Source organism: Mastomys coucha, unplaced genomic scaffold (genome assembly GCF_008632895.1).
Source record: "Mastomys coucha isolate ucsf_1 unplaced genomic scaffold, UCSF_Mcou_1 pScaffold13, whole genome shotgun sequence".
In the NCBI taxonomy this organism is placed as follows: domain Eukaryota; kingdom Metazoa; phylum Chordata; class Mammalia; order Rodentia; family Muridae; genus Mastomys; species Mastomys coucha.
The window spans coordinates 54,746,260-54,759,063 of NW_022196895.1; the positions used below are offsets into that span (position 1 = coordinate 54,746,260).

General features: G+C 36.4%; 1 protein-coding gene across 2 annotated transcripts in view; it reads left to right on the forward strand.

The window, feature by feature from the left end:
* Adamts19 (ADAM metallopeptidase with thrombospondin type 1 motif 19) overlaps positions 1 to 12,804 on the forward strand; it is a 187,349-nt gene that overhangs the window by 77,811 nt on the left and 96,734 nt on the right. For both annotated transcript variants that reach the window (XM_031365741.1, XM_031365742.1), the window contains exon 8: positions 9,774 to 9,879. In XM_031365741.1, coding sequence (XP_031221601.1) covers positions 9,774 to 9,879 — 106 coding nt within the window. The remainder of the gene's footprint in view (positions 1 to 9,773; positions 9,880 to 12,804) is intronic.

Genomic DNA, 12,804 nt, shown 5'->3' on the forward strand with positions numbered 1-12,804 from the left:
TGCAGAGATTAACTATGGAGCAGAGACTGAAGGAAGGGCAAGCCAGCCTAAATATAGCTATCTCTTGAAAAGCAGACAGTTTTAATATTTAATGTCACCATGTTTCTGGCAGGGCCACGTTTCCTGGAAATTCAGTATCTAATTAACTGGCACTCCTACTTTTCTGGGGACTACTGCAAATGGAAAGAAAAGACTTTCCCAACTCACAACCTAACTTGGAGTTATTAATTGAAAGCACTAATTATTAATTTTAAGGAAGTTCTTATAAATGATTTTATTGAGGTTTAATGTTTACTCAAAGCCTGCATGTATTTAATGTATATAGTTTTATATACGTGATAGGTACAGACATCAGTTCCTTCAAACTTATTTTTCAGAACTTTGCTGCATAATACTTCAAAGAGGTCATGAACTTACTGTCCAGTTGGAATTCTAACGTATTGAACAATTTTAGAGGAGAAAACCTCATAAAGCTAAAATTGTAACTTGGGAGTCACTTATTCTTAAAGAAATGTTTTATTTGATGAATTATGTTAAAACATCTTAAGTATATATTCATAATAATAGAATTTATCTATATAATATAACATGATAAAAATCTAACATATTCATAGTCGGAGATAATGTTTGCAGTTACAATTGTTTCAAAACTTTATTATCATTTAGATTTCTCAAGTCTCTAAAAGTAATTATTTCTTTACTTAATTAAATGAATGCTGATCACACTGAGAAGAAATCAACTTATAAATTAAAATTTGCTGAAGTAGGCATGGTGATGAGAGAATAATATTTCAAACTCTTTCAAAGTTTTAGAGTTTTTATACATATGAAAGCTTTCTATTAGTGCTTTTACTAAGAAAGCAGTTTCTACAGCTTTGGTAACATGATGTTTGTGCCTGTTTAATTCCTATAGTATATGATTACTATATAATATAATACATACAGTATATATTATATATCATATAACATGTACTTGCATAAGTTCCTGATTTATATGCAATAAGATCATAAATTTTTCCACCTGTATACTTAGTATTATATCACAAAATCAATTATGACTAATCTTAACTAGTTAAAGTCAGATTGTTCATCTCCAAGGCAGATAAAAAATTTAAAACCCACTCACTTATATTTCTTGTACATAAAATCATCTAGACAGCCTGCAATCTTTGATCTACTGTTCTTTTAGTTATCAAAAGGGAAGTACTCATTTCCTGACATGTTTGTACAGTCTCAACAGTAAGTTTTTGTGACTGAATTGCTTGTGTAATTCACAGTCCATGGCTGTTTCAGTGTGGCACAGCACTATATTTTCTGTTTGAGTAGCAGCTGGATTAAAAATCTCAGATTTTCCATTTTATTTATAGTTTTTAAGGGACATATCAAAACAACAAGCTTAAGCAGTATAAACTGGTTCAATTTAAACTCTATGGATTTGAAAGTTTAATCTTCCAAAATCAAGTGATCTGCTCTGATATTCCCAAGAGGAGTCAGAAGCACTTATCAAAGAGAGAAATCTAGACTGTAAAAGGAAGAGTACAAACTTTCCTTTCTAGCATCTGAGGAGGAGGAGGAGGAGGAAGATGAGGAGGAGGAGGAGGAGGAGGAGGAGGAGGAGGAGGAGGAGGAGGAGGCAGAGGCAGCAGTAGCAAAGCTGCTTGGGACTTGGTTCTCATTTGTGAGCTCCTTCCCTTCTCTCAGATGTTGCTTTTGCTTGAGCCATCTTCTACTTCCTTCTTCCAGCATAGCACTAGCATTTTGTCTAGAACCATGCCAGAGACTTGCAAGTGAAAGCTAGTGAATTCTAAAGATTAGTGTACCCGTCTATTACTCCTAGGTATGGTGTGTTCAGAATAGGTTAAAAAGAGAGCTATTAAAAACAGTAACTGATTATGCAGAGTGGAAGGTGGAAATGGCAGCTCTGAGGACAATGTGATCAACAGCCACTGAGCCCAGAGAAGTGGGTGGCATTGCCAAGCTGTGTGTGGATGAAGAGGCTGAAGCTCATAAGTGACTTCAGAGGCAGGCTGAGCAGGAAAGGCAAGCACTGGGGTGGGAGAGAGCAAAAATGTGGGAACTTTACCACTTAGTTTGGAGACAGCAAAAATGTGGAAGCTTTACCATGGGAGTAAAGAATTGATTATTTTAAATGAGATCAACCCATGCCCTCAGTACAATAGTTACATGGACATTGGGTGTGGGGGATTGAAGCTCTGTAGAACCTTAACTAGGAAGAGAATGTTCGAGATAAAGAAATACTCACTTGAAGAGGGAGTGAGGTGGAAGACATGCTTATGGCATTCGGGGAATAAACAACCTTAGCTACTGTACCTGGAGTTAAAAATCATTCTCTGAGCCTTCAGGTTTTATGTGTCGTCTTCTGGCAACAGGGATAAACAAGTGGCTTTAGGCTGCTCTTAGCACTAAAATCCTTTAACTATTCTGGATAACATTTCTATCTCTTTCATATAGTCACATTTTTTACCACCTGTGTGCATGATGCAGCATCCTGTTTGCGAGCTTCAGACAGCTCCCTTTAACTCTCTGCATGTTCCTCCATAGTCATGTTATGCTGTCCGTTTCTCTCACTGAGGATTAGATGGGGCTAGTTTCCTAAAAGGTCTTAGCTCATATTGCTGTGAGGCACCATCTAGGTATTGATTGAAGGGGTGGATTACTATTTTATTCTTCCTTCTTTGGGCTTTATTTGTCTCAGTCTTTCTTGACATTCTAATCAGACCCTTCTTTTCTTCTAAGTCTCTAAACATCTGCAGCATTTAAATCTTGGCTAGTGCCACGTTCATGGTTGCCAGGTGTCTCAAATGGGTATCTTGTCACCGTGTAAGCACTCCAAGGCAATCAAAGCCTAACTCTGTCCCAGATACACTGTTACATTCAGTAATATCAGCAGAATAATCTCTCTTCACAAGCCCCACATGAGCCAAGGCTGGAAGATGGCAGCTGCCTGGACTAACACGATTCCAGTTACAATAAGGATCAGCTATGGTTTTTCAGCTTGTAGCCACATGCTGGGTTTCATTTCCAACATAAACGCTTTGCACTCCTCTCCATCTCTGAAGTGGGAGGTGTCTTCACCTGGTCTACTTGAAACTGAAAGACGAATAATATGGGCAGCCTTCTCAGGGTGTCTTTGGTTTTTGTTATTCTTGAAACAAATGTTCTGCGCTGTCCCATAAGTCCCTCTGCTTTGCTGAAGGTACTTTCAATGCATGATTGACCTTTAACTGGGGAATGTCCTTGGGGAAAAGACCACCAGAGGATCTTACCCAGCCACCCCTTAGTGCACCTCTCACCCTTATACATTTTCATAATTACTTTTTCCACAGTATGTGTTATCTATATTCTTTCTTTTACTTCTTGCCTGAATGCAGGTTGCATGTATTTTATGCTTCCTTCTATTTAAAATACTACTTCCTCTATACAAGATACAAGCTTTGAAAACAATAGTCTAGTCCTGGTTTTCTGTAGTTGTCCATATCTGTGGCAAAGAGAAGTGTCCTTGATGAGGAGAGAGGACTACATTAATCTGTGTTTAGGGACAAATGTTTAGACTTCTGTTATGGATTATATTGGTTTAGTGAAGTGGTAGCTCTCAGTTCCCTTTCAAGATGCATAACTTCACTAGTACTTAGTAGTTGGCTAGATTTCTAATACCAGGCGTGGTTGTCCTTGTGTTGAGTGGGTCTTAAGTTGAACGACAACCTGACAAAAAGCAGAGTTGTGGAGTCCAGCCTCAATAGATAGATACATCTACAAAACACTGCCATACCTCAGGCTCAGGAACGTTGTGGGTGAGGGTGCAGAAGGGCTGGAGGAGCCAGATGGTCTGGGAGTTTGCTGTGAGACTGTGGTTCATTGAAAGGTCGAAAGCTCCCCCCGTGAATTCTCACCCACTGACTGCTTGAACATGAACTGAACAAGGATGATACCAAGAGGCATGTCAAAGTGGATGGGGGAAGCCCAGGAGGCTCAACCTTACGCAAAATACTGCAGGCAATGAAGGAATTCTTAGAGAGGAAGAAAGAGCCTTTTCTAGGGAGGAGCACACCAATAGATTATCCAATAGCAAATGGTTAGCTCTGAAAAGGCACATACAAGTATCTCTGTACAGACTGAGCTGGCTGTGTTTGGGAATATATATAGATATGCATACCTGCATGTAATAATAACTAATGAAAAAGAGGTATGACTTTGAAGGAGAGCAAGAAGGATTGGATGGAGAACAGGGAAGAACAGGTGTTACATTATAATTATGATCTGAAAAATAAATGTCTAGTCTTGTAATTTTAGTTTCAGAATAGCCTTTGCTATTATTATTATTATTATCATTATTATTATTATTTACATTTCAGTCATTGCACCCCATCCTGGTCCCCCTCCCACAGTACCTCATACCATTCCTCCTCCCCCTTGCCTCAGAGAAGGTGCTCCCCCTACCCTACTGTACCTCCCCCTTCCCTGGGGCCTCAAGTATCTTGAGGATTAAGCTCATCTTCTCTCACTGAGGCCAGACCAGGTAGACCTTTGCTATATATGCCTAACCACCAAACAGATGCTGTATCAAGGTCACAACATCCGTATTAAGAGAGACAGAAATAATTCATAGTTCAATATGGTGTTTATGCTATGCCATAGAATATATAACCCCAGACATCTTGAAGCTATTCCTGGTAATAATACCACCACTTGTTGTTCTACAGGATGTGGTAACTTCTGCTCCTGACCCAGAGTACCCAAATTTGAAATTTTAAGAACTTTTTCTAGTATGGGAGAATGCTCTTTTCTTTAAGCTTTGTTAAACACTCAGTTTTTTCCTAAATGGAGTATCAGACAAACATATGTTAAAATACATAACCCGTAAGTATCTACATACTATTCCACCTTATCTTATCAAGGGAGTCACTACACTCTTGTATTGTGTTCTTTTTTTTTTTTTATGTTGGAAGTAATTTCTCCTTAGTATTTTTAGAAATTGCACTGTCAGTGATATCATAAATTACTTTAATATTTAAGAGAATCTAAAAATGTGTATTTAAAATTGACATTTATAATAACATTGATATAACATTCATAACTGGAATAATTGCGATTTTGTATCCCTAGATGGCCGTCTTGGGTTTTAGTCAATAATCTAGCAATAAGCCAATTAATACGACAGATTACTATTTTCATATGTTAAAGGTTTATATAATCATAGCCATGGATTTTCAATATCTCGGCACTATTATTATATCTTCAGGCCTTTTTCTATTGAGTGTATGAAATATATTTTCACCCTTCAAACTTAAGGCTCCTATTTAATACTCGAAGCAAATCATGATTTATTAATCTTTGCTCCAGAGAATTTCATGTATCGAATCCTTTTAAATGCAGGCCATATTAGAACATTCGAAATCAATTGTTGATGTAGAGATACGTTGCACCTTTCCAGATCTTGCACCATTACTGTCATAGTATCTCTGCCCCATGCCACGCTCAGATGTCTGCCCAAGTATAGTCACCTGCTCCTGTAGTTTTCTCATCTTCAGCTACTTAGTGGTACTAGCAGCCAGTTTCCTTCTCATAAAGCCTGCCTGGCTTTCCCTCTTTAACATATTTAGAAAAAGTAAATTCTTTTTCTATTGTGATATTTTATAAAAACATATGTATCTTAGTGTCCACATTTTAAAATTGGCATATGTATGGCCCACACTTCTAAAACTATGGTCAGAATATTTGTACTCTTATGCTCATTATAAGGAATTTTGACTGCCATAGACCTCAAGAAATTAACACCTTATAACATATAGGATACAGTTATGAGGTAAATAACTTATCAAAATCTCTGCCAAAACCTTGTGCCAAGAAAGTCAGAAGTTTGAATTCATATGGTCCATCTGGTCATAAAAACAGAAATCCAGGAGCAAAGAACACTTAGTTCTGTTTGCGTTTATCTAGCTGGTCAGATACGAGCTCCAATTTCATACAGTCTGTTTCGTTTCGTAAATGCATCCTGCGACATTTAAGGAGTCTCCCATGGTCTTTGTAGGGTATATCTTGTCTCAGCATGGTTATAATTTGTTTTTAGAGGAAAGCTTCTTTTAGATCCTGGTTCACAACTTGCTTCATTTAGATGGGAAAGTGGAGGACTGGTTTTGTTTGCTTTACATTTCAAGGATTCCTTACATTAATGGTGCTTTGAAATGGGTCTGCATTACGTCTATCTTTAATAACAGCTGTGTTAAATCCTTTCCTCGCCTAACCCCTAGACCTCAGTATAATAAGAAACACATGGGCTTTTGAAAAGAACAGAAGAAGGTGGCCTTTGAAACAAAATAACACGAGTCTTTTAAATGGCTACAGAGGTTCTCTGTAACCGTCAAGGCAAAGACATCTCCTTGACCTTCTAATTTAAATGCAATGAATTTCACATTTACCAAGTACTAGCTGAAGTTTCTGACTCTACACATCAGTAAAATAGAAACAGAAGGTAAGTTTTAATTGTTAAACCACAACCTGGTCTTCGAGAAGTTGCAATTACCAATAAAATTTATAAAGGTGATCACTGTGTTTATAAGCTTTAAATTTCCCACCATAAACCATTACGATCACATGATTTGGAAAATGGGAAAGAGACAAAATTTCACCCATAATCTCAGCACATTATATAGTTGCTATCAATGAATTACCATATACTTAGCTATTTTTTTTCCTGAAATATGTGGTAGTGGTTTTATAGTATAACTGTGATTGTACCTCTGTGTAAATAGTCACTACTTGAATATTTTCTGTTCTTTCATATTCATTTATAATTTATAGTATAAATGTCTTCAGAGTCTATAGAATAATATTAATCAGCAAATTTTCCATAACCACAATAGTCAATGATTTCCTAAAGTGTTGTGATTATAGACTTCTATACTCAAGGATTTTCAGAAAAATCACTTTCCACTCTCCTGTGTCACATGCTGGTAGAGGACAGATACAACAGTGCTGGCTACTAAGTTCCCCTTGCTCCTTGATTCTAAACCAAGGTTCCCCCAGGTGTTTATCAGCTCTTCATTCATACATGAGCCCATGTGCTTGATCACAGCACAGACTGGCTCATCTGGATTCTCTTCACATTTTCTATGGATACTGGTTACCTTTATCACTTAAATTCATTCTAACATCAGTTTTCTCATTTAGGCAACATGACTAAATTATTTGACTAAAATGTCTCTGACACTTTAAAGTTCCACTCTGTGATAACAGTCACCAGTATATATATGTGTGTGTGTAATGTATCATACCTATGTAAAATATATATAATATATATACACATATATACGTACACACACACACACACACACACACACACACACACACACACACACACACACACACACAAATCACCCCCTGCTTCCACCACCCATACAGGGTTTCAATATGCTGATCTGGAACTGGCTGTGTAACTCAGGCTAGGCTGGAATTCAGAGACCTACCTGCCTCTGCCTCCCAAGTGCGGGACTAAAGGGTGTGTGCACCTCTTTCCCTGGCCTCTGTTTTTAAAGACCTATTGATTAGTTTTGTCTGTGTGGGCTTGGGGGCCGGGGTGGGTGAGCTGTGTGCAGATGAATGCAAGTGTCTGCGGAGTCCAGAAGAGGGATTATCTCCTGGTGCAGGACCATCTCTGGTCCTCTTCCAGAGCAGTGAATGATCTTAGCTATTACTGAGCTAGCTCTGCAGCCCTGCCTTTATTGATGCATCCATTTTTTCCAATGACTGTACCCTGTTCTCCACATATTCAGGCTCCTCTGCCTTACTTCTTTGCTCACCGGAGGGTCTCTCACATCTGACTATATATGTATATATATATATACATATATATATATATATGTATATATATAAAATATATATATTAAATGTAATATATATATATATATATATATATATTACATTCAATTTACTTGCCACACACATTCTGTATTCTTCCTCCAAACATGATCAATAGAACCTCTGCATAAATAAATCTATGTGCTGCTCTGTGTGTGTCAGTTATTAAGATGCCTGCCCCTCAGCTCTTCATACTAGCATTGCTCCTGCACATGCTTTTCAACTTAGCCAAGACATTTTTTTTCCTCTTTCACATTTATATTAGGTGTCTCGTCTGCCCACTAATTAACTCACTTGTTTATTCCCTCAGTGGTTTTTTTTTTTTCAGCTATTTTTTCTCTCTCACAGACACTGCCTCCCATTCACCTGGAATAACCGCATCACCTACAGTGGTGCATCCTTTTCCTCCACTACGCAAGAATTTCAGGAAGCAGTTCTCTTAAGTTAATAAGGCATCTATAAAAAAAAATCCTACAGTGATTATCATGCAAGTGAGAACTTAGAATTATTCCTATTCAAGTTAGGCAAAAGAAGGAGCTCAGTGTGACCACAAATCTCAGTATGATATTGGGTATAAATCTTGGGTACTTTGTCAAGGATAGAAATGTACGAATTATGAGAGAGGCACATCGGGGTAAGGCTCAGTTAAGTGCTCTCTGTGCATGCATGGAGACCGGAGTTCAGATCCTTATGTACAAAGCTGCAGGAGGCAGTGTGCAGCTCTAATGTTCATGCTGGAGAGATAGACGGAGATAGATAGATTCCTGGAGTTCATTATTGATACAGTCTAGGGAACCAGTGAACCCCAGGTTTGGTGAGAGATCCTACCTCAAAACAAAGGTGCAAAGCAATTGATAGAGACATCTGACAGCATCCTCTGGCCATAATACTCAGGTACACGTGCATACATACATACCATACATAGACAGCAAAACTCCTTTAAGTCTGAACAGGATGGTCAGGTGGCTTTATTTTGAGTGAAAAGGTGATATCATGTATAGAAATCCTATGGGAGCGATTGCAATAAATAGTCATATAATAATTATAGCATTTTTGGACAGACAACTAGTCACAGATTAGTATTTTATTTTCAAATGTTCAATAAAAAAGTTTAAGTACTTTTGGTAACCTATTAAAACTGTGAATTTTCTTTATTTTTCTGACCTGAATAAACAAAATATCCAATAGCTCGTTGAGATCTCTACCATACAGAATATTTCACTGCCATGCACACTTTGTGCTGATGTCATATTAACCAATATTTTCAAGGGCAATATTGTAATTATTAAATATTAAAGTTAGTGCTTACATTGCTTAAAATACTATTTTATTGAGTGCAATTTAAAAATTGTATTAACTATAATTAACTTCAAAACCTTTATATGTAATTTATTTCCATTTTTTATATTTCTGAATTTTCAGTAACTGAAAAATATGTAACATTGTGTTCTATTTATATTTTATATATTGTGATTATTATGACTCCTTGTACAATATACATTTTGAGAATTCATTAAGATATAAAATAATTTTATCTAAAATATTTGAAAATATATTAATAGATTTATGCAGATTTATTTCCACCTTAAATTTCATTCATAAAAACTTGATTTTCCAATTTAATGTTGTTATCTTTAAGTGGTAAAAACTAATTGTCATTTCTATATATTTATTTACTTATTTATGTATTTTGTTTATTCAAGACAGGGTTTCTCTGTATAGCCCCAGCTGTCCTGGAACTCACTCTGTAGACCAGGCTGGCCTCTAATTCAGAAATCTGCCTTTGAAGAGCTAGGATTAGAGACATGTACCACCACCGCCCAGCCATTCCTATATTATTTTAGCCTAGACTTTTTTTTTAAGTTTGTATTTGATACATGATTAATAATGTCTTTTAGGTATTGCTTACTTGAATGGCATGTGTAGTGAAAAAAGAAAGTGTATTATCGCTGAAGACAATGGCCTGAACCTTGCATTTACAATTGCTCATGAGATGGGACACAAGTAAGTAAAAGTCATCACCATGCTGGACATTGAGCACGTGGACTGATAATGTGAGTTTTGGGGGTCCCTGTATGTTTTTTATTACTTTTTTGGAATCTATGTTCTTGATAACTTAGAAGAACTTGCAGTAAGAAACAGAGGGCAGTAATGCAAATCACATTTCGTAACCTGAAATCATTCCTGATACTTTGAATAAACCCCATTGTACTGTGGCAGCTCTTATCAAGATGGCACATGGCTGATTTCATTACACATTTCTGAATAAATATCATGGACAGGTATGAAACTACAAAGCAATGTGTGTTTTTAAGGAGTATTCAAGATAAGTACACCAGGTATGTAAAAATACTTCAGAATAATAGAATCTCTGTTGCTTTCAGCATAGACTGAGTGAACTAATCTACATGTTCTAGGTAAAGTATCCAAACAATTCAATGAGACATATCAATGGCATGCAGTCAGCACTAACTACATCTTGAGCAATATTTGCCACAATCTAAGCACCTTCTCCGGCCACAGACCAGTGCAATTAGTAGATTACACAAGAGGATGCACACAGCCATCATCCCCTCCTCCTGCTTATTTTATTGAAAATAGATTTTCTCCATACAATATATTTTGATTATGGTTTCTCTTCCCCTAGATGCTACCAGATCCTCCCATCTCCCCTTCCATTCAAACCTACATCTTTTCTTCCTCTCTCATTAAAGAGCCAATAGGTGTCTAAATAAGAAAATAAAACAAGACAAAACCAAACCAAACAAAAAGGAGTATGAGAAAACAAACAGAAGAAAAAAACAAACCAAAGAAAATATGCAAGAAACATATGTGGACTTAGAGAGACACATGTTCACACACACACACACACACACACAGGAATTCCATGAAAACTTAACACCAGAAAACATAATTATAAAAAGGAAAGCAAAGCCCCTACCGAACATCATGAGACAAAGAACCTCCAAAAATGCATTGGGTTGGTTTTGCCTGGGTCATATGCTGTTGGGCATGGGGCGTGCAAGCCAAGTTCTGCCAGTGTCATTAATCCCAATGATAATCAGCGACAGTGGCATATGAACAATACTTAAATACTGAACATTTTTCGGTACATGGAGGAATAATCTTGTGACTGAGTGCTATCTGGACTCCCAAGTAATAGCAAAAGTAGTTAGAAATATAAATAATTTTTATTTACTCTCTCAGGGTTATAAAAACGGCACCTACTGGAGTAGGGATTTATTCATAAGCCATTGAATGCAAGTCATCCTTTTCTAGATGTCTACATTAGGTTAGCATCTATCCTTGCACCTAAGGTTTTATTCAGTAGGTTGAGCATAATACTTTTGTGATTGGGTTACTGTAAGATTAAAATTACATAAAAATTCCCCTTGTGTCTTAAGGAAGGTTATTATAGTGGACAAAAATCTAGATTGGGAACAGACTTAATTTCAAATGTGAGGTTTGCAGTTTGTGAACCACAATCAGCAGTAGAAATGTCAGATTTAGCAAGCTTTACCAAGAGTGATAATCAATATGGAAACAAAAGTTGATCTTCAGTTCAGTCTCCCATGTTTACTGTTATTAATTAATCTGACAAGTTAATAAATTACAAAATATGTTATGAGCAGACAGTAGAGTGGTATCAGCTATAAAGCAGGATGAACATGGATTGTTTGATGGGTGCAACTGGCGATTTTCAGATTAAGTAAAACTAGCCTGACACAGAATAGATGAATAGCACATTTCCTCTCATTTGCAATCCAAAATCGTGTCCAGATAAATAAAATGGCATATTTTATGACATAAAATCATAAGGGAGACTGGGAGAGAAGATTGGCAGGAAAGAAAGAGTAGAGGCTAAGGGGAGTATTTGGGGATGAATGTGGTCAAATCATGTGATATACTGGCAGGAAATTATCTTCTTATGGCCAATACTATGTACAATGACTACATGCCAAAATTTTTGAATAAATAAGGAAATTAAGAATCAGGAAAATTTTCTCTTAAGATTTGTAGAGCAGGACTTTTATAACAATAATAACTGATGGTAGTAGTAATAGATAAAATTTTAATTTCTAGAAATCTACTTCGGAAAATATTCAATTTTTTTATAATTATTAGCCTGCATTCCATTGAAATTAATGACAAGTTTAGGTAAAGCTAGTGTTACTGTGTTGTAATACCTAGAATTCTTTATGGCAAATGTGATGTGCTTTATTCTGCCACTTAGACTTTTTCCTTAACTGAGTGGGTAAAGCAGACCAGAGACACTGAGTCCTTTGCTTACAGATTCTCAGAAGACACCTGTATATTTTTACTTTTCTTTTCATTGTAAGATGGCCACTACTATAATTTTATATCTGCCGATAAAACATATTCACTTGGTAAGAAGTTGAATATTTGAAAGATAAAGTGTTAAATGACAATTTTTAAAATGACAGCTTTAAGCACATTCTAAGCAGCAACTGTGTATAGAAATTTATTAATAATCACCAAACCAACAGTACTAATTATGTCTAACATAGTCTGTATTTAAAGGACATAGATGTTTAAGGTCATTAGAAATATGGGCCTAAAGGTCCCATATTTATCGAACAGTCCTTTGTAGATATTGAAAGCTTACATTTTGAGTTGAAACATGAATGAAGATTTGCAAGGAAAGTGTATTAGAGAGTAATGACACATTAGGCTAGTGCTAACTGTTCCAGGCAAAATTAAATTGAAATCAACGGCAGATGGTTTGGATAATGTTGTGAAGAGTAAGTAGGTTTTAGCTAGTTCATCATTAGTTCTCAGAACTTTGAGTAAATAAGAATCCAGGAAATGTACTATAGTGGGGTTTCTTACACCCTATGGATCAATGTTCTCTTTCAATGCTGGCAAGGCCAGGTAGCATGCAGTCTAACCAATCTCATGTCAATTGAA